At 40.0% G+C, this 26,973-nt stretch overlaps 1 protein-coding gene across 2 annotated transcripts in view; it reads right to left on the bottom strand.

The window, feature by feature from the left end:
* The window catches only part of trappc9 (trafficking protein particle complex subunit 9), a 315,126-nt gene that overhangs the window by 245,895 nt on the left and 42,258 nt on the right, over nucleotides 1-26,973 (bottom strand). For both annotated transcript variants that reach the window (XM_049602007.1, XM_049602008.1), the window contains 3 exons: nucleotides 23,657-23,783; nucleotides 19,841-19,986; nucleotides 7,675-7,760 (listed from right to left, as the gene is read on the bottom strand). In XM_049602007.1, the coding sequence (XP_049457964.1) occupies nucleotides 7,675-7,760; nucleotides 19,841-19,986; nucleotides 23,657-23,783 (359 nt within the window). The remainder of the gene's footprint in view (nucleotides 1-7,674; nucleotides 7,761-19,840; nucleotides 19,987-23,656; nucleotides 23,784-26,973) is intronic.

The following is a 26,973-nucleotide window of genomic DNA, read 5'->3' as shown; positions in this document are numbered from 1 at the left end:
GCCTGCTCAGATTTTAAAGGCATGCTAGTGACTGTATGATGCCATACTAAGATAATAATGTAAAATGCTTGCGTTAATTAGTTAAGTGTGTTAGCATGCTAACATTTGCTAGTTAGCACTTAACTAAAATATAGCTGAGGCTGATGGAAATGTCATTAGTTTATCAAGGAATTGGCCATGAATTAAAACACTGGAAAAATTCCAAATGTAACTTGTGACTGATGCTGTATGAAAAGATGTTGAATTCATGACTTTGAATATTTATAGCAAACATAAACTGCAATCCAAACTGTTGTTGAGATATTTAAAGGGGAACTAATGTTTTTTTCAACCTGGGCCCTATTTTCAGATCTGCTTTTGTCTAAATGAGTGATAGGATGTTCAATATGTGACATTTCTCCAGTATGAAGCTAGGGCTGACCTGCCTGCAGCCCGTGAGCGCACTGTATTAAATAATAGGGCACTCAGACAGCGTCAAACAACGTCAAAATACGTCCACTAAAAGTGCATTTTTTTCTGGCTCGGATTGTTAGTTGGTCAAAATCGGGTAAAAATTTGGACATGTTTGTTGTAGCAAGTCAAAACACTCACTCAGAGAGTGAAAGTCTGGCTCTGAAATCTCACGTCTCAAGAGATTTGAGTTGTTGCAGGAAGTTACCACTGAAGTGACCTCACAAACGCGAGGAGTTACTCTGTTGGGAGTAGTCATGGCTGAATTTTTACCCGATTTTGACCAACTGGATCTGGATCAGCCACTTGAATTTGATGAGCGCCCGTATTTATTTGAACACGGACGTACACGGACGCAGAGCTCATTGAAACTGAAGAGCGGACGAGGAGAGAGAGGGAGCAGCAACAGGCAGAGGAACATGTCTGAATCCAGCTAAAGGCAAACACAGACGTTCATTTCTCCTTTCCGTTATAATGTCAGATAATTATACTAACAATCCGAGCCTATCTGTGTGAAAAAAATGCACTTTTAGTGGACGTATTTTGACGTTGTTTGACGCTGTCTGAGTGCCCTATTATTTAATATAGTGCATGCTCACGGGCTGCAGGCAGGTCAGCCCTAGCTTCATACTGGAGAAATGTCAAATACTGAACATCCTATTACTCATTTAGACAAAAGTAGATCGGAAAATAGGGCCCAGGTTGAAAAAAACATTAGTTCCACTTTAAGTCTGGGCCAAAGTGGTGGACCAACCATAAGACCAACCAACACTGATGTTAACGGAGCCACACTGTTGTCACTGTTGAAAGTCATCATTTAAAACAAGTCTTGTGAACTTAACCACAGCATGTTCTCTTCTTCTTCGGCAGAGACGCTCAAAGATTTGCTGTGTGCCGATTTAGGGAGCCAGCTCATGTTGCTAACTTTACCCAAACAGCACAAGCAGTGATGACAGAATGTATTTCCTGCGACACTCAACCAAGGCAACCAGTAGTTTTCTACAAGTTCTAATTCCTAACCTGACAGATGCTTGTTAGAGAGACGCAGGTTGATGCAGTGGCTGAGTACTGTATAAAAAGCAAGCTGTTAAAAGTAGAAGTATTTTAATGGACCACAAAAGATTAATATACAATGAATGCATTTTATGTCATGTTCAAAATGTTTCTGAGGGTCGCCACTGGCCTGCAGGCAGCATTTAAGTGGCAATGTTCTCTAATTATCTCCCCCAATATATCAGTTGTAATAGCTGATAGCTGTATATTTTTGTGATATTTAACTTTGGTACTTTTTCTGTTTGTGCAGTTTTATCTTTTTAATGTGTCTGAAAATTTTCTGTGATTATCTCCTGTTAAACCAACTCCCCTCAGCAGTCCAAGAACAGTTTGGTTGGTCTCTGCCCGCCAGTATGTCAGCTGTTACACACTGACATCACCTCCAGGATCTCAACAGTCTGTGATAAAAAATGTTTTATTAATGAATACAACTGAAAGACACACTTTATAGCTGTCAAACTGGTTGCAGTGACAAACGCAGGCCACATCAGCCAGGGCTCATTTGTAGTCAGAGAGTCCTTCGTGTCATTTCTAGGTTTTCTTTGGATGTGTACTCGTTCACCCTCAGAACAACTGTATTTACATTCCCAGTACACACCGCCTGGTTGCACGAGGCAGACTGAGGTGACGTAATGACTGCATCAATCGCCAGCAGCAGACACTACCTCACTAGAGGGAAGGCTGCCGAAGAGCTGAGCCTCCGAGGTGCCACGGCTGTGATTTAAACTCTCCTTGCGTTCACTTCGGGGCATTATTCGCCTTTATTGGATGGCAGGAGTATCAGTGGTAACCTATTGGAAATAGTTCATTTGCATTCAGCCTTGATAAGGTTAATTAGCCTGTTTCTCTAACAATAACGATTAGTGTGTGCATTGTATTGTTTGAGCTGGTTTGCATCGACTCCATTGTACAGCACTGACAGTATGCAGTTAACCTTTTGTTTTGCTTTAACTAATGCTATGAAAACAGTATGATTATAATTCATGATTATGATCATTCCTTTGTTCTGGCACGTCACTGCACAGCTGACAGCAACAAGAAAAAGTATGCAGACAAAGACAGATAAAATAAGAAACAGATTCCCAAGACAGAAATGTCTCTTAGTATTAATTTGGCTCGTACAACATGATGATAAATACGTTCTTGTTCCATTATTAAACTAAATGATGACTCCACCTTTACTGCAAATAACTCAGCTGACACGAGGTCAGTAAAGGAGAGACGAGACTAAAAGTATGATTTGTCATTTTGAGGAAAACCAAATAAATATCCCGAACTTGTTTGTGGGGACAAAGAAGCGTCGGACGGTGACCCCTCTGAAAATGAGAGGGTGGGAGTGGGGATCGGGTAAAAAGCAGCACTTTAATGGAAAATCAATAAAGCACAAAACAAAGCTGGGTATTAGTGCTGAAGCCGTGTGGTGACTGAGATGGAGCGCCGTCTTGCCAAACTACAGGGTCACCTTGGTGACGAGGATGGAAAAGTGACCTTGTGTGTGTTTCAGCGAGCTGGTTTATGTACAGCGGATAGATGCTTGCTCCGGTCTAACGGCAGTCACTTTGTCTGGGGTACAGAGGAGCTCTTGGCAGCTTGCGTCACCCTGTCTGTCTCTACCTGCGTGACTGTACAACGCCACCTGAGGTTCCCAGCTGCCATGGAGCTGTGAAGGGCCACAGCTTCCATCTGTGACCTGATCAATTCACCTGTAGGTGAGAGGAGTTAATGACATCCGCATCACTATTTGACCTTGTCTGTTTGATTGTTCCACCTCACGGTAACTCTGCAAACAGGCAGCTTATATATTGTGGAAGTGCTGTAACTCCCTGAACTTCAGATGGCGTTTCAAATCACTCATTAAGTGCTTATGCCAAGAAAGTTTTCAGGCTTTTGCAATTTGGGGCCCGTTGAGCGTTGTCATTAGAGTCCTCATGTTGAGCCGGCTGACTTTAAAGGGAAATTTCGGTTTATTTCAACCTGTCTCCTATCGTCCTAAATTTGTTTCAAGTGACTAGTGACATAAAAATAATAGTTAGCATGTTAGCCGTTAGCCTAGATACAGCCAGGGCGCATAGTAGCGTCAGACCTGTTAAAACGTAAGTGAACAGGCAACCTTCAAGTGCAAAGTTAGTCCACTAAACAAGCTTTTTTTCCACAAAGACCGCCTCATATCGTTAGGATAAATGTCAGAGAACATATAGAAAACGACATGTAAACGTGTTGTCTTACCTTACCGGTGTGCTGCCATGTTTGTTTACCATCTAGCTCTGCTTTCCAAAGCGCAGCCGAAATATCGCGAGCACAAGCAGCGATCTCATAGCGTGCCTGAAATCTCGCGAGCTCTAGATAAAGCCCAGCTGGATACTACTCCAGGTGGAGGTGTCTCGTCCTCGGTCACATCCAGACCTTGAAAATAAGGCTGCAACAGGTCCCATTCCTTGCAACAGAGGCATTCCTCTTCTGTGGGCACTGGGGCACAGCATTCACAGGTACACCACCAATCTCCAGAGCTACGCAGCCTTGCAGCAGCCATTCCTCCCCTCTCGTCCTCTACCTGTTGCACCTCTCTCTCTCTCCTCCTCCGTTCTTCAATTTCACAAAGCTCTTCGTCAGTGTATTCTGGCTCAAATAAATAAGGGCGGCCATCAAACTCTGCAAAATCAAATTCCTCCTCCACAAAGTCGAAGTCTGGCAAAAAGTTAGTGGACTAACTTTGCACTTGAAGGTTGCCCGTTCACTTACGTTTTAACAGGTCTGACGCTACTATGCGCCCCGGCTGTATCTAGGCTAACAGCTAACATGCTAACTATTATTTTTATGTCACTAGTCACTTGAAACAAATTTAGGACGATAGGAAACAGGTTGAAATAAACCAAAATTTCCCTTTAAACTGACTCCTCACACACATCAAATAATTGACTGATACTTTCATTTTTTTTTTTTTTTTTTTTTCAACATAACTGTTTATCCTGGTACAGGGTCACAGGGAGCTAGAGCGTATCTCTGCTGTCACTGGGTGAGAGGCACACCCTGGACAGTTCACCAGACTATCACAGGGCTGACACACAGAGACAGACAACCATTCACACTCACATTCACACCTATTTAGAGTCACTAATTAATCTAATCTGCATGTCACTAGACTGTGGGAGGAAGCCAGAGAGGGAAGGGACAACATGCGAACATCACACAGAAGCACAGAACCCTCCTGCTGTGAGGTGACAGTGTGAACCACTGCAACACTGTGCCATCAGATTTACTGGTACAGCTCGTCAAAATGTTTATGACATCAGAACAAAAATCTTAAGTGTTTTTTTTTTTTTCTTTTGTAATGTGGGGGAGTCCTATTTACTTGCCTTTTTTACATTCAAGATTATTTTTTGGACTTTTTAGCCTTTATTTTAAAAGACAGGGTTAGCGTGAAAGGGGAAGAGAGAGTGGATGACATGCAGCACAGGGCCGTAGTGAGAATCGAATTTGCAGCCACTGCGGCAAGGATGTCTCCTATATAGATGCTCTACCAGGTGAGCTACTTGCAATTCAAACTGGGACCACTACAGCAAAATTACTGTACAGTGCATTTGATTGGAAGGATTGTTTGATTTATTTATTTCCCGTATATATTTATGTTTGTCTTATGCTATCTGTACTTCTGATGGGAGGACAGGTGGATAGGTACTGGGGGGTGTCCAAGGTTATCAAAGATATTTACAATAATATTAAAGGTACAGGTACAGTGATTTTTAGAAAAGTAACTGTCACTACATCCACACTGAAATACTTGAGACAGAAAATCAGTGAAAAACAAACATGTTCCTCCTCGTATTGCTTCTATTCGCATTTGCTAGAATCTACTGAGGCTCACAGAAAGCATCCAGTCAGAGTCTCAACACAGCTGTTGATCATGTCACTCAAAGCTCATGAACTGTGGTCAAAGTAAACAGCACTGAATTGAGATTATCACACTGCATTGCCTATTTTTCACCTCAGATGTTTTCAGAAACATATTTTATTGACTGTTTAGCTTTAAAATGGAAAAGTATATGTCCCAGCTGCCATGATGGAAACACTCGAGCAAAGTACCAAGCACCGCCCACCAGCCTGACCAACTTTCTCATGTTACAGCTAAACAGTACACTAAAATATGCTTCTGAAAACATTTGAAAAAAAAAAAAAAAACAGAAAATGCATTGACAGACCTTTGATTCATATTTGATCAGCGTGGCCTGGTTGATTGCAGTTCATGTAGTGATTGACAGGACTGACGGCTGCATTAGAGACTCCTCAGCTCTGATTGTTGTTTTTACACTTATGTGTGGTAATGCCATTAAAAGAAATACGAGGAGGCAGGGGGATATAATTTTTTTTCACAGATCATCTGTGTCATGGTCTACTGTGTGGATATAGTGACAGTTTCAGCAAATATGACAAGAAAATATTTTCATAAAAGTTACCAAATACAGCTTTAAGCAACAAATCCTCACACTCTGGGTTGGAAGTTATAAATGTTTGGAATTTTTGCTTGATAAATGACATAAATGATTAAGGGGTATCAAAATTATTTTGTAATAATTTAATTATAACTAATAACGGACCAATGGACCAACTAATAACGAAATTATTTCACCATTTTACACAAATGTATGTCAGACTAAAGCCCCTTTTCCACTGCACAAAAAACCCACTAGCACCCGCTTACATCTGGCTTTTCTATGTGGGTAAAGGTTACAGTCAACATTCAGACATGGGTCAAATACCTCTGCAGTAATCGCACGTATTTAATCGGCATTGATGAAAAGACCACACACGAGTGAATGCGCTAATTTTAACTTTTTGGAATAGGTTTGTATTTTCCTTTTTTAAGTTCTGAATGATTATTTTTAATATTAAAAGCCACCTACAGCATATCTGATGGAATGAAAAACGTCTCCCTACTGTGAGCACAGTTTGTGATCTACTGTGATGATATTTATCAGAAACGAATTTGGGTCACTGGAGCTTTAACATACACAAACACACACTCAGGGACAACTGGCTGGTGATTACTCCTCCATTAAAAGCACTTTCCAGATGTTCCAAAACTGGAGGTCGCCTGCATTTCCTGCGTCTGTAACAGCATGTGTCGTTATGAGACAACGCGGGGCGGCTAAATCAACCAGCAAGACCTGTCCAAGTCTATTTGGCATCAGCTCCGAGACAGCCGCCGCAATTAAGAGGCCGCTGTCTCTGTTCACACTCCGCCACGAAACTTTCACGGCAATTTGTCCTCGACTTTCCAAATAATTAAAGGTAACATCACTTTTGACAGGTAGTACATTGTGTGAGCGTCTGTGTGTGCCACCGCTATCTAACAGCTGAAAGCAGGCCTCTCCCTGCTGGCCTTTTACTGAGCCTGACGATTGCTTTGCATTTCAGGGTTGCCCCACATCACCGAATTCAAAAAACAGACACAGCACTGAGCAGAAAGAAGGGTATTTTATTTGGTACCTTTGTAACCTTGACCCTGATAAAGTGGCTCATCTGGTGTGTGCTGAGAAGGAGCGGTAAAGTAGTGACAAAGTCCAGAAATTAAGAAGCGTAGGTCTGCATTACAATCAGAGGTCCTTTAATAAGGAAGTGTTCTGAAGTTTAAAAGCTGCAGTCACCAAGCTGATATTAAACAAAACAATTAAATGACTGCCTGGTGTCTGATGGCTCTTTTCAAACTTTACTTTGCATAGATAAAGAGAGCAAATGGCCTTATGCTTACCTCAATATAGAACCTATCCTGTCTGACAGGATGGTGTGTGAAACCATAAAAGTAATAGGACTACAGGGGGTGTGCGTCTCCCTAGTGATGTTTTCTCACTGTCAGGAGCAAGAAGAGCTTGTTCTCACAATCTCATACAATCATTACGATATTAAACTGTCAGAAAAAGCTTTCAAGGGACCTTAATTAGGCTATCAAAGATGACTACAAAGCATTATCACTTGCCCTGTTGCAATTCTTGTGTGGGTGCAGAGGGACTGTTTGTATTACTACTACATGAAAAGCAAGTCGGCAACCTCCTGTTTTCACAAAGCTGCGGTTAAATACTCAAAAATTCTGATTCATCAGACACTGATATCAGTGACTCTCCTTCAAAGCATTTATCACAGTACATTTTAAGCTCAGGTGTAATACATTTCACTGACCATGTTCTCCACACGAAGTTCGTAAGGCATGGGGTTGTAGACCATGAGTTGAACCTCACAGACATCTCCTTGAACCCACTGGAAGTCTGGGAAAAGAAAAAAAAAATAAAAAGACATGGATACATTAAAATAAGATGTCAGTGGTATTAAAACCCATTTGTAACTAATGAGCTGAGGAAAACACACCATTAGGCTACAGAAATATGCCTGCACCACTAAATTTGACTAATTAACAAGTTATGTCTCGTTTGTTTCATACATACACAAACCGAAATGGGAAGTTGACAGTTTGTAGTTTTACAGGTTACTGATGCGCAGAACTAAGACATAACAGTGGTATCAATTTCCTGGCGAGAAAGCGATTCCCTGAATGTCCAACTAGAGACTCAAAAGACTGGAAACAGGGGTGAAAAGCCGGCCTTGTGCTGTCCAAAAGAAACAATATCTGTCCACAAGAACCTCTAAAGCTTTGTTTAATCCATAAAGAACAAAGTGTAGAGGGTTATGTTTTGGACTGTTTCTTTTTCTGATTATAATTTTTGGAGCATTTTGTTGAATGCCAGATCCCTAAACCATAGAGGACGTCCCATATCAAACTATTCCTTGGCCCAGAGCAGTAACTTCCTGGAGCCTTGCTGTCACTGTGAGCTTGTCGGACTACCGGCTGAGATTCCAGGGTGTTACCACTCCCTGCCAAGACACAGTCTGATACATAACTTCACATAGAAACAAGACCTGTCCTTTCAACACTTAAATTCATGTACAGTGCCAAAACACTGCACAGTGGTTTACAATGAAGAGGACTTTACCACATCACAATACAGTCCGGTAAAAGCTGAGCCAGGTCCAACTTTTTTGCCTGCCCCTGTGTACTGGCGACCCCACTGCACCAACAAAGTAGCCTTATTCGAATGGTAACTTTTTTAACACAGGGAAAATGCTATCGTTGCAAAATAAGTGCATATCCCTGCAGCCAGGTACCACATCACGTCAGCAGCCTTCTCAGAAGAGTGGAGGTCATTACTGCAGCATAGTAATGCCCATGGATTTGGAATAAGATGTAATGGGTGAAAACTGTAGGGTGCACACATACTTTGGCCCATGGAGTGTATATACATTGATTATACTGTGCAAGAAATTCACATTAATTCGAACACCTGGAGCCGTTGAGGGTATAATAGGGCATTTTCAATGGGTCATTGTTGGTTCAGAGAATGACATTTATCCCTGCTGTAATGAGCTAACAGCAGGGATAATGGGATCAAATTATGTTAGGACCTAATTAAATGGACCCCTGAGAAATGTGAACTGTAAAAGGTAAGTTAGCGTTGCATTATGGGCGCTGAATTCAAGTAGATTCTATAAAGTCCAAACATTCTTAGAAAAAAAGTTGGATTTTAGAAACAGCTTAGTCTTACTTTTAGAAAAAATAAAATATGAGAAGAGATTACAGCTCTGCACCGCAGTTTCCATCATTCCTGAATGAGATGTTAAAAGGGTCTGTTAGACTGAGAAGCTACTTCAGTCCCACTGTACCCATACCCATCTCCATTTAAAACCTAACATATTCTATAGTCCATTCTGAGAGTCCATTTCTGTAAATAGACTTGCAAAAGAGGGCCTAAAAAATCCTGGCTCAGTCCCCGGCAGGAAAGGGGATTTATGGAAAGCAAACTCCAGCCATGCACCTTGGGAAATTAAGTCAGTCAAAAGAAAGATATCTATGATATGAATGTCTAGAAAGCCCCACACAACCTCAGGTCTGGCTCACAGGCATGCTCTCATAGCTGGCCAATTAAGTGTGAAATACACCTCAGAAAATAGAAAAACAGAGTGGATTGCTGCTTTCTTTTTTGTGTTGCTTCAGTCCTAACTCCTCAAGTGGCCATTGAGATTCTGCACAGATCTCCAAAGGCTTTAGCTCCTCAATGTACAAAGCAATAATGAATGCTTTGAGCCAATGTATGGCTACATGGTTGGTTAAACACTGCCTGTGTTTGATTCCTTAAAGGGCAAATTATTTTGTCAAACTGTCTCCCATGTGCCAGGAAAATCATCTTTTATTGACCAGAGACAGAACTCAAGATGTTACTGCAACTTACAGAGAAATATTCTGTTGAACTATCAGCAATGTTAATCTTTTATACTGAATAATATATACACACTACGCCTGGGCGCTGGAGCAAAAGTCATGCATGTGAAATGAAGCAACCCCAGAGCAAGAGAGAATGAAGGGAATATGAACATAAAGTCAAGCTTTCAAGCTCGTTTGAAATCACAAGTCATTAGCGCCTCAGACGGAGACACGTTTCTGGAGGACATTTAGTTGATACTGTAAACAGAGGGATTTAAAAAATATACACCAAAAACTGAAATGCTGTATCTATTTAAAATAGCAGTGAGAGACTGATGGTGAGAGCTCATTGTTGACTTGAGAGAAGTAGTTTGATCAAATAATCTTGACTGTCTGAACAAATTAAATTAGGCACTCTACCCTGACCTGTTGACATTGTTCTTGTTAATGGCATCGTTCTCAAAAACTGTCATTTTAACAGTTCTATTTCATTTGTTATTGTTTTTAAATGTGTTTCAAAAGTGCAGTGTTAGTTTGATGTCTATCCTCAGGGAATTTCTGTTGCCTTACGACAGTCAATAAAGCTTATCTTATCTGATGTCAATACAAAGTCACATTGACTATGAAGCAAACTCCATTTGCTGATCTAGACCACCATATGTGGCTGATAGTCACGCAAAAGTAGCTCTCGAATCACCATTATTTTGTCAAATATACTAAGAGAGTGCAGCCAATGCAAGCACCATTTAAGCAGGAGAACAGTGGGCACTGCCAATACATGCAGCAAACAGGTGGGTAAGACTGAGCAGGGATGGGGTGTACCAGAGGTTTTGGATGCTGACCAAGTATTCATAAAGTCCGTGGATCGAGTCTGACTGGGGACCTTTCTGGCATTTCAATCCTTCTCCTTCGCCTTGCTACTGGCATCAACTTGGCCTCCGATTTCCCCAATCTGAGTAAGCATTGGTGGGACCTGCCAGTATGCCACCCCACAACCCACATGAAGGTTCCACCATCAGCTCCCTGTATGGATACCTCGACAGGTCAAAGCCAAATCTGATCTTAAGGGGCTCAACCTTTGATCAGGGGTACCTCTGGGATACTGGCACGTCCCACTAATGTTTTTTAAAAGTGGGATCTGGGGCATTTTGAGGCCAGGTCAATGCCTTTCCTGCCATTCCTGAACAATTTTTGCAGTGTGGCATGGTGCACTGTCCTGCTGGGGCGGCCACTGCCATCGTGGGGTACTATTGCCACGAGGAAGGCACTTGGTCTGCAGTGGTGTTTGGGTGGATGGAGAGCATCAAGTGTCATCTACATGAATTCCAGGACCCAAGGTTGTCCAGCATAACATTGCATTGAAACAAGATGATCAGTGTTGTTTCCTTCACCCACCAGTCGTACAAATGTTTTGGCTGATCAGTGTACATTACAAAGTCATCTACTAAATGTGGACCTTGTCCGATTAAGTTGTTTTTAGATGCAGCAAAAGTTGATCCAGATGAAGTTTTTTGTGGCACAACCTTGCATTTTTTAGTGGCGCTCTCTGTGGTCTCATTTCAAAGAATGAGTATGCTATGATTTTTAACGCAGAGCTATTGTTGGTTTGAATGCAGTCTAGGGACTGTGTTGCAGCATCCTCAAACGCCAGGTGTTTAATCCCTGACCCTCATGCTAACCATGGATGTACTATAAAAGCTAAATACCAAGACTCCAACATGCCGCCCATTAATTTAAATTAATATTTCTTGCTAAGAGGAGGCCTCCAAGTTCTGCTTGGCCTTTGGGAAAGTTCTTGAAATTAAAAATTATGGTTTAAAAACTCAAAATACAGACAGTAATAACTGATCTGATTTGCAGTCTGTGGACAGTTTTATAGACATCTCTTTCAAAGTGGTGGTTTGTGAGGAAAATCCTTTTTCAGAGTGGTTTCCGCAAGAAGACATTGATGAATCTTTCTTCCTTCAGTCTGGTTTTCAGCAAGTGTAACACTCTTTGCTGGACTGAGGTTACTGACATGGCCTGTTAAGATTATTCCACTGTTCGACCCTAAAAGCTCTGTATGTCTCAGATCACTGCCCTGTTTTATTATTCTGATGTTGGGGGACAATGTTTAAAAAGGGCAAACTGCTCACTTACTATGGATGCGAATGCCCCCTTGCACCCTTAAAGCTGGAAGTCAGCATTTTACCCCCGTAGTTACTGTTTTATTTCAAATCCAATGTGACATAATATAAAATGTGTCACTGTCCAAACACTTACTAACCGCACTGCGTCCCTGCCTCCCCAACGAGGACAAGATGAAGTAAAGTTCACCTCCCTGTATGCTCATATACCACTGTAATAAATAGCCTATCACCCACATCAAAGGGAATGGATAGCTGTAGACTACACAGTTCTTAAAACTGAGTCTCAGAGCAATTACAGGGAAAACAATCTTCCATTAGAGGACCCCTTCTTTTATGGCTGAACATCAACCTGATTCATGGCATGTGATTTAAAGAGCATGAAAACACGCACACATATATTCTCAGCGTTCACACACCTTAATTGCCAGAGCCTAGGAAGGAAAACTAGACTTCGGTTGCCCATCAGTAAAATGAGTAAGTGGGAAGTGATGGTTTACTCTAAGCTGTAAAAGTTTACAGCTGTGGCTCATACCGGCGCATAATGAAGTCCTCAGAAATATCCCTATAGTGCACATAACGCTGATGACAAAGCAAGCACACACTAGACCCAAGTCTAAAAATGTCTTTTTCAGGTTGGAGAATCCAAGCTGTGCTATGACATTAAAAAGGGTAAAAGAGGTTGTGGCTGGTGTCATACAGCGTGACAGAAATAATACTGAGCTCTGCAGGGGAGGACATGCCGACATGTGGCCATTGTGTGATGAATGCATGTTCACAGTTAACCCATCTTTCAAACGCTTGATTTCTACAGTCCCTGCGTGCTGGGAGATGCCTTGAAGGAGTTAAGGCAGAATCTTAACTTCATTAGCTGGCAGCTTGCTCTCCAGAGGCAGATGGACTAAGAGAGAAAAGCATGTTTGAATGAATCTCCAGAGTCTCACAACACCACAGTGCGTCAGAGGAATATGTGACTTTCAACATCAAAATACGGATTAAAGACAAGGGCGGCTCCAGGGTATGAATACTGGCCATTTATGAAAAATCACTTGTAGTCAGCTCACTATCATCCACCTCTAATATGAATGATTTGTACATTTTGATTGATTACAGATGTAAGGCAGTTAAAAAGAACAGAATTTCTGAAGAAATATTCAAGCTTTTCATTCAAGTTTTACGCTTCCTGTCTGTATGTGACGATTGTTGAAAATTCTCCTACAACAGGCTGTATTCAAAGAATGGCAAAATCTCAAGTAACAACCCAGGGTGTGACCGGTCAGGCACACAGTTCATTCAACATAATGAACATTTCCACAGCACTGATACTATCATACAACAACATATTTGTGGCAACACTATAATAATCATTATTAAATAAATGGTAAACTAGTCCATACCCATTGGTAGCTTTGTCACCTTCTACCTATGCCAATCCTCAATGCCTATGTGCAGTTTCACATAGATTGACCACGTCAGTGAGTAGAAAAACGTGGGACAGACAGAATGACTGACTGACAGAATGACACACTGACAGTTTCCGTGATTATGTACAGCATACCATACCATGACTTAGTCATACCAAAAATTAGAAAAAAAACCTCAACATTGGTCCACAGGGGGAGCCACAGCATTTTTCTGTTGTTATAGCGCCACCCAGTTGCCAATTAGAGTTAAATTTCTCCAGTCACCTTGAGGCATCCTGTTCTACATATCTACCAAGTTTAGTAAAAATCCATATGGCGGTTAGGCCTAGATAAGAAATGAGCTCTCTAGCGCCCCCATTTTGTTTGATGGGCTCAATAATGGAGGGGTCCCCTCAGATTATGTGTGGTCATATGCCTACAAAGTTGCGTGGTGATGGGTGAAACCCTTGAGATGTTCTACACCTTTATGTGATGAGCCACGCCCTCCGCAATATTCATTGCCTTATAGAAGCTCAGTTTTAGGAAGTTTTCCAACTTTTGCCAAGAAGGAACTTTAGATATTGGTCCCTAGATTATGTTCACCCAGTTTCATGCAGATCGCTCAAACGTCCTAGGAAGAGATCCATTTGAAGTGTTTTTCAAAAAATTCAAAATGGTGGAAAATCTATATAAGCGGAAGTTATGGGTTCTTGAGGCAAATGTGTTCCTCATGAGGAGAGGCATCTCTGTGCAAAGTTTCATGTCTCTACCACATACGGGGCATGAGATATGCCCATTCAAAGCTTGACATTTCAAACAGTTGCTATAGCGCCCCCCTTTGGCCAATTGATGTAATATTGCTTCATTCTTATCCTCCTATGACCCTCTACCACTGTGCCAAATTTCACATGGATTGACCAAGTCAGTGAGGAGAAAAACCTGGAACAGGCGCACACACCCAGAGTTTTCGTCATTATATAGTAGGATTGATAGTTCATTAAACTTTGGTAACACTGTAGTTACTTTACTGTTAATAAACAATGAAATGACAATAAATCCTATCTACTGATTGTTTATTGTTGCACACATCATAACACTTTATGTACTATATTAAGTATTTGTTAATGATTAATAATTGGTTGGTAAACTGTTGATCAAAATTATTTGGACAGCCATTATAAAGTTGCAACTGATGATCATAACACCTTGTTAAATGGTTAATGAATACTGTGTAGTGTATCTTTAAACCACAGACTGTAAAAATAATGAACATAGCTAACGTGACATCACACACTGATTTGTGGACTCCCAAGTTTAAAGCCAACATTTCGGTCGTCACCATCATCACTGGTGCTTCATTTTTCAGCCTCTGAGGTTGCCACTTCCTTTAGACACTGCAATTTTGTAATGGCCACCAAAAAATGTTTGTAGATGCACTGCACAGTGTCATTAACCGTTTAAGAAGGTAAGGCAAGGCAAGGCAAGGCAAGTTTATTTGTAGAGCACAATTCGTACACAAAGTAATTCAAAGTGCTTTACAGAACAAGAAAATGCATTAAAATCACAATACAAAATAAAAACATAAATAATCATTATAAAATGAACTTTAAAAGAGAAGAGTGCAGATAAGATCCTTTCAGTCATATGCACAGTGAAATAGAGCTGTTTTGAGCCTAGATTTGAACATTGTCAGAGTAGAGGCCTGTCTCACATCTTCAGAAAGACTGTTCCAGATTTTAGCTGCATAAAGCTGGAACCCTGATTCCCCATGTTTAGTCCTGGCTCTGGGCACCAGCAGGAGGCCGGTCCCTGAGGTCCTCAGAGTCCGAGATGGTTCATATGGCACTAACATGTCAGAGATGTACTTTGGTGCTAGGCCGTGGAGAGACTTGTACACAAGCAGAGCTGCTTTAAAGTCTATTCTCTGAGCCACAGGAAGCCAGTGTAGAGACCTGAGCACAGGACTAATGTGCTCGTACTTCCTGGTTCTGGTCAGGACCCGAGCAGCAGCATTCTGGATGTACTGCAGCTGTCTTACGGCCCGTTTGGAGAGGCCAGTGAGCAGGCCGTTACAGTAGTCTAACCTACTAGAGACAAATGCATGGATAAGTCTCTCCAAGTCAGGCTTAGACACTATACCTTTGATTTTGGCAATGTTTTTTAGATGGTAAAAAGCTGCTGATGTTATTGATTTGATGTGGCTGTTAAAGTTCAAGTCTGAGTTCATTATTACCCCAAGATTTCTAACCTGATTTGTAGGTTTTAGAGAGAGAGACTGGAGGTGACTGCTGGGTATTGTAATCACCAATTGTAACTTTACATTAGTCATCCAGAAAAAGTGTATAGACCATTTACAACACAATCACTATATGTATGTATGAAAAATCTGTATAAGATGCTTCCTGTTGAAATTACGGCCACATTACTGCTTTCCAATTGGCTGCTGTGCTGTTTGTCATCAATAGCAAGACCTAATTAAACCTTGAATGACAAATTCCTAACCATTGCATGTATTTAACGCTCATTAATTAAATATAATTTCTAATCACACCACTTTTTTTTGCTCCCTCGGAAACTAATGATAATGATATTCCCACTGTCCAGTTTAATCAATTCTGTTATGTGGAATTCAATGACGTGCCTTTTATTTCATGATGTAACACAGAATCATAATCAACATCAATATTCAGGGAGGGTAAGTTACCTGGATAATTGACAGGGGGGCCTTAGCCCAAAACAGGTTGAGTACCACTACTACAGTACTAACACAAGCAAAGAAGATGAGACTATTTATACCCACACAAGCTTTTTTCTATTGTAGAGGTCTCAGTTGTGAAACAGAAAATGTTCCCATATAGTCAGAACATTTCCCTGGCTGCTCTCAGTGTTATCTAGAACATCTTTTACTAGTCATTAGTGGGGTTTCCATCCAAATTTATTGAAATTTTTGAGCGAATTTTGTGAAAATGCGCAAAAGAAAATGCGAATTTATGCCCGTTTCCATTCGTTACTGTTTTGCGATTATTGGGAGTCAACAGGAAGAGCAGTAGGTGGCACTTCTTGTGAAAAATGAACGAAATAAAAACACCCCTGTAGAAGAAGAGTGCGCCATGAGATGACGTCATAAGAGAGCGTCTTATGCCCACTGTAAACAACAACACACTCAACTGACACTCAACAACTGACCATGGACAGATTCCTGATAAACCTGTCGGCTCTTGGGAGAACTCTGGTTATTATTTTGTCAGCGTTCACAGCGTACCTGACCATCTTGAAGAAGACACGACAAAGAAGAAGTTTAATGTTAAGAGTACTGTCGGAAATAGCTGGAAGGAGACCGCCGCGTCGTTCTCCGTGTGTATGGGAACATAGGCGTGTGAAGGACTTTTGGGAAGTAGTTGTCCAGCAGCATTTCACTCACAAACTCTGGCTGAAACATTTTCGTATGTCAAGGGCCACATTTGAGGATCTATGTGCCGGTACGTCATCGTTTATTCGCAAAACCTGTTTCCATAGAAAAAGTCGCATTTTATTTTTATCAATACGCTGACAAATCCACCCCCTCCAAGCGGAAAAACTTTTTTGCAAATTTTGGGCCTTTTTTCGAATTTCTGGCGTTTCCATCCAAGTTTTTTGTTTTTTTTTTCGCAATTTTTGAAAATGCGAATAAAAATAGGTGGATGGAAACCCCACCATTGTCTATGGAGCAGCTCCAGACTTTAAACCCTATGACATCACAAGTTTGAGTGTTGGTACTCTAGTTTTTGGATTTGGAGTTGTTCATGTTTGCCAATATTTTTGGACTCTCTTAAACCTTTGGAACATGTATGAATTTTAAAAATGGGCGTGGTTCCCCTTTAATAGCAGATGTCAGGTAGTTATATAATGTCGACAGCCATTACTTTATTTGTTTTACGAGCCAGATTGCGCACTGATTTCACAACTACACTCTGAAGCAGCATTTTACATCTTTTGAGTACTTTTATCAAAGAGCTGCGGATGGACCTCAAAGGACTTCAAAGATGCTGCGAGATGAAGGGGCCCTGCATGATGTCCCTCACTCAGCACTGGACACGTGGCTGTTGGTGTCAACAAACTGAAGACCAACACAGACTCAAACACACACCAGCCAATTCACAGCCACTCATAGACGCCACAATGCTAATTTGTACTTTGATTAATGACTTTGCATCTGGGATTGTATGAAATGAAATGAATTCATTACAGACACAACACACACACACACACACACACACAAGCTGCAGTTTTTCATACACCAGACTTCCAGTCAGGACAGCAGTGATTCACTGCAGCACAGCCTTGAACCTGTTGCTGCTGTTTACATGCTAAGTGATGATGAATCAACTGTATGTTCCTCAGGCGATTAGGGCCTTTATGAGCAGGAGTCATCAATTTAAAATAGCACCAGTTAAAATGATGAAGGCTTTCTTTATAAGGATGCCATGACAAGAGGAAACAATGGAATTAAAATCGATAAATAACATCACAGTGAAGCAAAGTACACTTTAATTAAAAAATTATCTGATTTATGTTTGCATGGGTTTCATTCCCCAACATGTATAATAATTAACGGAAAGAAAGAAATGAGAGAAAGTATTTCTTACATCCAACAGGTTCACTGACTAATTGGGGAAGACATTCAAATGACTAGTTTGTTCTGATATTGTTATGGACCATTTCCAGGACTGAAAATTACACGTTTTCCTCAGTGCTGCCTTAAAAATACAATTCGATTCCCCAAACACTTACTCACTGGTAAATGCATTTGATCTTTGTACAGGCAAACAGAATAAAATCTAATTTCAAATTTTATAAACTGCTGATATACAGTGATTTAAATACAATTAAAGAGGGATGACAGCATCTGGCTAATATCATCCAACTATAAATAACGTAGAATTGTAAACTTCTCGTTTGACGAAGCAGTAGAGAAAAGCCAGTGTCATATCACCTCACATAAGGACTCTGTTATGTTTCTGCCATGACTGGATGTTGTCAAGATCAATGACATGGGAGCTAGAATATTTCCAAGAACGCAAAACCTCCAATACTCTAAAAAAAAACAAAGACTTAAATCCTCTACATCTGACCTAAGTTTGACTGTAAATGCTGCAGTACAAGCCTGGGACAACACCACCAGATACCAAGCATCGCCTGCTGTCTACAAGCTGTAGACTTCAGCGATATTGATAAAAAGTAGAAGCACTTTAAAGAGCACGCCACTGACTTAGCGCTGCACTCAGACTCACGATACAGCTTTTGAAAAGTAGTTTTTTTTGTGTGTGTAAAATCGATGACATTCTCCTTTGATTCACTCACTGGTGAAGAAGCTCAGGAGAAAGCAAAATGTTGCCAAAAGCTTCTCAAAGCAGTCAGTTAAAAGTGCTGCTGATTTTCTCCTATATGTAATACTGAAGTCTTTCAGGCTACACAATGAACCATCGACTATATTCGAGTCATACCATCGTCCATCAGTGAATGTTGGTTTTCTTTCTACCTTCTGTTTAGACATGTCCAGGATGTATGCAATATCTTGAAACTGACAAACACTTTCCAACGGACTGTACATTTGCTCAGTGATGATGATGATGATGATGATGATGGAGTGTGTGTTACAGCATAAATTAAAAGACTGTTATTTTCTTTTTTAGTCTTTCACTATAATTTAAAAGAAGCTACTGGTACGTACATGTATGACAGTTGCACAAATAAAGATGATTTACAACATACCGTAAATTACACAAGCAGCAGGAACGATCCTCGGAGATTCATTCATTCATGTAGTTTAATTTGTGCGACGGCGTTGTGTGTAGATATGGTCATTCATTTCATCCACGTAATGTAGTAATGTGCCATCAATCTTGTTGATTATAAGATGTTGTTTGTTTGTTTACTGACTTGTCGGCTCGATAGCAGAAGCTATATTTCATCATTATGTGTGAATGAAATGATTTAAAGTCATGATTTGGGTTTAGTAATAGAAGTATTATGTGACTGGGTAAGTAATTTAATTCACTGATGGGCTTCATGATTATTAGTTGTAAATACTGATTTTGTTTGGAATTAAAAGCTAGAATAAAAATAATTCAACAATTATTACAAATATTATTGGAATAATTATCATTTAAAACAAAGCATTTATATTTTTTTTTTTTTTTTAAAAATACAATAAATACTTGGCACAGTATAAGATTGATTATATTAACAAACATATTTGACATGAAAATATAATGTTTTAATTCAATCATTAATAACTCAGTTAAAATTAAGTGATATGTGTTATTTAAGACATGGAATTATTGATTGAATTAACTGACAGGATTTATGTTTCTCTCTTTGAGATGTCCAGTGTCCTCTGTTGTGGTCTATGCTGGGTCGGTTTCAGACGGACATTGAGGATGAAACCCAAAAGAAACTCACCAGTATGGTCTTTGCATACGCCTTTATTCAACAAACCAAAATGGTGGTGTGTGTGTGTGTGTGTGAGAATGTACAGAAGGCTGAGACGTGCACGGACACAACAGAAATGATGATGGACTCACCGATCTTCTTGCAGCGTTCCTCTCCTCTGTTGTGCATGATGATTGGTGAGTAGATGAAAGGGCTGGCGGTGGACATATTCTGTCCCAGCAGGCCTTTCACTTTGTGAGGACGCAGACTGACGGGCAAATTGAGGAGCTTCACTGACCTAGTTTGGACATCACAGGAAAAGACATGAGTAAGTGTGTATTAACGGCACATTTCACACCAAAACTGATCATCTCACCCTCATGTCAAGAGAAAAACTGGTGACGTTTTATCGTGTCCTTTGTATTGTGAGTTAGTTGGTGCATCTTTAGAGTAACAACAGCTTAGGCTTTGTAATCCAGATATTTGTGATGCATATTTGTGCACACTGCGAGAGATTTATAACACCACTCTTTGTTTAAGGTACAAGGTCGGCAAACCAATAAAAACAAAAGCACAGACACTTGAACAAAGTGTCTGCTCCTCAGTTTCAGGGACCTATTAACTCATTCACAGACACAGTGCCAATGTAATCCGGTAGATAAAGACTCCTGCACAGAACCTGCAGTCCTGGAGAAAAGTTACTGTTGCTCATTAACATGTCAAAGTCTTTATGGTTAGGCAGGCAATAATAACTTCTGTGATCAAAGGGGCGCAGGCGCGATGAGAACTTGAGAGAAAGTTATAATTCTTTTAACTACTTCATTGGCAGTGCATGGTTCTTCTTGGTCTGTTTCCAGCTGTCCACAGTAGCCTACTAACTGCAGAGTGTGCTAAAGAAACCGTATTTACCTAATTATTTTCACACTCAAAAATCTCTGAGCACTCAAGAGAGCTCAGGTTGAACAAACCTCCAGCCTGAGTTTCAAAGTAGCAGAGAAATTTCATCAAGAATCGGTTTTTAATGCAGTACAATTCTAGAGCCTGTAAATTAATCTATCTTGATTTGAGGCAGACTCTGCTGTCAGATAATTTATTAGCAGGTCAGCAAAGACAATTTTCAGTGTTAAGTTACTCTGATAGTTTTGAATCAGCCTTCAGTATTTGGATCAAATTGCTCATAAAAAATAAGATGTTTAACATTTAGTAGCTGCAGCTGTTGCATTAATGTGTCTGCATTGGATTGGACTTGGATTCAGCAAAAATCCGTATCAAAAGGACTGGCCTCAGGATCAGGGCCAGACAACTTGACTGAGACGTCCCTATTCAAAACACATCAATAAGCCACACTGGGTGACACATGCTGTAAAAACTCAATCAAGCACCAAATCCACAGCTAAAAATAGTCCCCAATAAACATGCTATTAACTCCTGTTGGAAGAAAGTTTTTACAAACTTAAAGGGAAATTTTGGTTTATTTCAACCTGTCTCCTATCGTCCTAAATTTGTTTCAAGTGACTAGGGACATAAAAATAATAGTTAGCATGTTAGCCGTTAGCCTAGATACAGCCGTAGCGTCAGACCTGTTAAAACGTAAGTGAACGGGCAACCTTCAAGTGCAAAGTTAGTCCACTAAACAAGCTTTTTTTCCACAAAGACCGCCTCATATCGTTAGGATAAATGTCAGAGAACATATAGAAAACGACACGTAAACGTGTTGTCTTACCTTACCAGTGTGCTGCCATGTTTGTTTACCATTTAGCTCTGCTTTCCAAAGCGCGGCCGAAATATCGCGAGAACAAGCAGCGATCTCATATTGTGCCTGAACAAGCAGCAACAGCTGGAAGGCAGAACCGGACAGTAGCCTGAAAAGTTCATTCATTTATTTTATGAAAGATTTATAGAATAATGGCTGACTTTTTGCCAGACTTCGACTTTGTGGAGGAGGAATTCGATTTTGCAGAGTTTGATGGCCGCCCTTATTTATTTGAGCCAGAATACACTGACGAAGAGCTTCGTGAAACTGAAGAACGGAGGAGGAGAGAAAGAGAGGCACAACAGGTAGAGGACGAGAGAGGAGGAATGGCTGTTGCAAGGCTGTGTAGCTCTGGAGATTGGTGGTGTACCTGTGAATGCTGTGCCCCAGTGCCCACAGAAGAGGAATGCCTCTGTTGCAAGGAATGGGACCAGTTGCAGCTTTATTTTCAAGGTCTGGATGTGACCGCGGATGAGACACCTCCACCTGGAGTAGTATCCAGCTGGGCTTTATCTAGAGCTCGCAAGATTTCAGGCACGCTATGAGATCACTGCTTGTTCTTGAGATTTTCAGCCGCGCTTTGGAAAGCAGAGCTAAATGGTAAACAAACATGGCAGCACACCGGTAAGGTAAGACAACACGTTTACATGTCGTTTTCTATATGTTCTCTGACATTTATCCTAACAATATGAGGCGGTATGTGTGGAAAAAAGCTTGTTTAGTGGACTAACTTTGCACTTGAAGGTTGCCTGTTCACTTACGTTTTAACAGGTCTGACGCCCCGGCTGTATCTAGGCTAACGGCTAACATGCTAACTATTATTTTTATGTCACTAGTCACTTGAAACAAATTTAGGACGATAGGAGACAGGTTGAAATAAACCGAAATTTCCTTTTAAGTTACCAGGTATTCAAGTAAATTCAGGAAGGCACTTAAAGGAAATATCAAAAAGCCTTTATTTTAGTTGCGAAATCATTAAAAGAGCCAACATGTTTCAACCACTGCAGGTCTTCGTCAGGGCTTTCAAAACATACAACACAGGTATGGCCCCACCTATGTAGTGGCAGGAACCAATCAGAGGCCATCACATGACCCATATAATGGCAATGCAGGTAAAACAAGATAATAATGAAAAAATAACAAGCTAATAAAATTAAGAAAAACACAGAGTGACATGATCTAAGATACCCAGAAAAAATATATTTAAGTATACACTACACACCTGTCATAACCCACAGGCTGTGAGAGAAATGGTGAAGCTTGTAGAGAATAACGACAAATAAAAAAAAAAACATGTGACGTCTATGTCCTCATTGAGACCAGGATACTTTACGGCAGGGGTGTCCAAACTTTTTTTGAATGGGGGCCGGATGAAACAATGTGAAAATACCTGGGGGCCAACTGTTCTCCTGTCAAATTGGTTTTCAAAGAACACAAAGTGAGACAAATGCAACAATTTTTATCTTTTAATGAACTCCTACTACTTGATGCCTGTCTACAAAGTGTATGATAGTCCTGTCAGTGTGAGGTAAAGGGTAAAAATGCAAAGTGATCTTGCTGGATCAACCATTATTGTGTAAAGGGCCACATGTGGTATATTTTGAAGTCAAGCCGAGGGCCGATTGAAATTGGTCTGCGAGTCACAATTGGCCCCCGGGCCAGACTTTGGACATGCTCCAAAGACTGCTTAAAGCTTATTAACACTGAACATGTCTCATGTCCAAATTGCACCAAATTTGACATAGCACGTCTCTTGGTCCCCAGCAATGCACCCACCAAGTGTGAAGTAGATCAGATGAACAGCTAACGAGATATGCAAAGGACACACCCACACAGAGAAAGAGATTTCTTGCTAGTTTTGTTGACAATTGTAAATTCCATATGAATAATCCAAACAACTGAGAGATTCTCAGCAATTTCAAAAGAGAACAAAATTACCCAAATTTATAAATGTTTTTTAAATGAACTCCATGATAGATTGATTAGCGGAAGGCCTAATTTCAAAGCAACTGACATTAAAACACCAATTATATATTCAGGGCTTTTCATGCAATAATTCAGCAGTAATGGCTACTGACAAACTGACAAACTTTAATGTTCCAATGGTATAATTACTCCAAATGTATAATTTGGATGATATGTTTGCCAAGTTCAAAACTGAGCCAACATGTGACAAGATACATGAAAGCTACAATCAGTCACACTCCTGTCTTACCGGACAATGGGGAGCTTTGTAAAGGGCACCGGAGGGAGCTTCAAGCCATCAGGAAGGGTGATAACCTCCATTCCACCTGGACACTTGGAGGTGTAATTCTCCAGACTCTGGGTCACTTCTTTCTTCTCTATAAATGCACAAGCACACAACAGCAGGGAAATCAATGAGGCAGGGGTACATAAAGAGGTCCATAGATACAATTATCCAAAGATCAGGCAGCAACAATTATGACATAACACATTCCACTTTAAAGTTCCCCACACCCACATAATCCGAGTCTCTGCTGCAGAGAGTTCATCTTTGTGTGTGATATAAATTAACCCGACATTAATGACCTGTGAGGTGTCTCTCTCTCTCTCTCTCAGCAATAACAGCCTCAGCCTTCAAGTAAAATTGTAAGTTTTATTGTACCATCAATACCTTTTGTGGGAACATTACTGCTCACCCAGCCAAAGAATTTGCTTTGGCACTGCAAGTTTCAAGAGTGTCCATCAGGAGGAGGACATTAAGAAGGATTGCAAAGATTTCATAGATGAAGTCCTTAAATTTCAAGCCTTTTGTATTAGTTGTAGTTTGTGTAGTTTGTTAGTTTGTATTAGTTTGTAGTTTGTGTGTTTCTCCACGTCATTGTACATTCGATGGAAAAATACTACAGATACAGATTATATGCTTATTGCATAATCCAAATCAGCTGTCTAAGATATACAGTATACAGCCTATATCCTCCTGAGACCCTGAGACCTTATACTTCATTCTACTTAACTTAGACCTGTTGATCTTGTTCATGGACAGTTTTTGGTGTCATCTAGAGGTAGTAAGAGCGCAATACACTAATCATGTAAAAACAAGATGGCAGCCATCTCAGCTAAGTCCGTCTGCAGCCAATCCCGACACAAAAGTGGACGAGGTCCAAAACCTGATCACATTTAATGATTGAAACTTGTTTTTTAATGATTGACAATGTTTGTAGTTTGATATGGCAACACATTTGACCAATTTTAGCAACAGTAACTAGCTAAGACGCTGTTAATTAGGAGGTATTGATTTGAAGATGTTGGGACTGTATAGTCATCTCGTTTGAAGACATTGGGACTTTATTATCGTCCCGTTTGAGGACATTGGGACTTTATTATCGTCTCGTTTGATGACATTATTGTCATCTCGTTTGAAGACATTGGGACTTAGTATCATCTTGTTTTAAGACAATGGGACATTATTGTGTCATCTGAAGACATTGAGACTTAATTGTCATCTTATTTGAGGACATTGGGACTTTATTACTGTCTTCTTTGAAGACACTGGAGCTTTATTACCATCTCGTTTGAGGACATTGGAACTCTAAACTCGTCCTGTTTGAAGACACTTGGACTTTTTTGTCATCTGTTTGAGGACATTGGGACTTTATTATCATCTCATTTGAAGACATTGGGGCTTTATTATCATCTCGTTGGAGGAGACTGGGACTTTATTATCATCTCATTTGAAGACACTGGGACTTTATTGTCATCTCATTTTAAGACACTGGGACTTTATTATTGTCTCATTTGAAGACATAGGGACTTTATTATCATCTCGTTGGAGGAGACTGGGACTTTATTATCATCTCATTTGAAGACATTGGGACTTTATTATTGTCTCATCTGAAGACATAGGGACTTTATTATCATCTCATTTGATGACATTGGGACTTTATTGTCATCTCATTCTAAGACATTGGGACTTTATTATTGTCTCATATGAAGACATTGGGACTTTATTATCATCTCATTTTAAGACATTGGGACTTTATTATTGTCTCATCTGAAGACATAGGGACTTTATTATCATCTCATTTGAAGACATTGGGACTTTATTGTCATCTCATTTTAAGACATTGGGACTTTATTATTGTCTCATTTGAAGACATTGGGACTTTATTATCATCTCATTTTAAGACATTGGGACTTTATTATTGTCTCATCTGAAGACATAGGGACTTTATTATCATCTCATTTGAAGACATTGGGACTTTATTGTCATCTCATTTTAAGACATTGGGACTTTATTATTGTCTCATTTGAAGACACTGGGACTTTATTATCATCTCATTTTAAGACATTGGGACTTTATTATTGTCTCATCTGAAGACATAGGGACTTTATTATCATCTCGTTGGAGGAGATTGGAACTTTATTATTGTCTCATTTGAAGACATTGGGACTTTATTGTCATCTCATTTTAAGACATTGGGACTTTATTATCATCTCGTTGGAGGAGACTGGGACTTTATTATCATCTCATTTGAAGACATTGGGACTTTATTGTCATCTCATTTTAAGACATTGGGACTTTATTATCATCTCATTTTAAGACATTGGGACTTTATTATTGTCTCATCTGAAGACATGGGGACTTTATTATCATCTCGTTGGAGGAGATTGGGACTTTATTATTGTCTCATTTGAAGACATTGGGACTTTATTGTCATCTCATTTTAAGACATTGGGACTTTATTATTGTCTCATTTGAAGACATAGGGACTTTATTATCATCTCATTTGAAGACACTGGGACTTTATTATTGTCTCATTTGAAGACATTGGGACTTTATTATCATCTCGTTGGAGGAGATTGGGACTTTATTATTGTCTCATTTGAAGACATAGGGACTTTATTATCATCTCATTTGAAGACACTGGGACTTTATTATTGTCTCATTTGAAGACATTGGGACTTTATTATTGTCTCATTTGAAGACATTGGGACTTTATTATCATCTCGTTGGAGGAGATTGGGACTTTATTATTGTCTCATTTGAAGACATAGGGACTTTATTATCATCTCATTTGAAGACACTGGGACTTTATTATTGTCTCATTTGAAGACATTGGGACTTTATTGTCATCTCATTTGAAGACATTGGGACTTTATTATCATCTCATTTGAAGACATTGGCTCTTTATTGTCAAGTCTTTTGAGGACAATGAGACTTTATCATTGACAATGTTTAGTTTTTTATACTTATCAGGTCCCACTGATCCCAAATAGCTGGAAAAAAATAAAAATGTAAACCAAACAAAAGTCCAGGTCTCAGGAGGACATGAGATGAGAAGCTATTAACAGCCAAAAGTTTACGTCCAAGGATTTTCATGTTTCCTAACAACGGTAAAAATGTTCTAAGAAAAAGAGTTAATATGTGCACAAACTACAGGCCTATAAATACAAACTGGAAGCCAGAGGCCGACTGGCAGTACATCACAGTGAAGTACGGTTAGAGGAGTACAGTTAGAGTGAAGGAGTGGCGAGAGGGAAAAGAAGGTAATAAAGTGAGATTGAGAT

Source organism: Epinephelus fuscoguttatus, linkage group LG17 (assembly GCF_011397635.1).
Source record: "Epinephelus fuscoguttatus linkage group LG17, E.fuscoguttatus.final_Chr_v1".
Taxonomy (NCBI): Eukaryota; Metazoa; Chordata; class Actinopteri; order Perciformes; family Serranidae; genus Epinephelus; species Epinephelus fuscoguttatus.
This window is presented reverse-complemented; position numbering and strand designations above follow the sequence as displayed.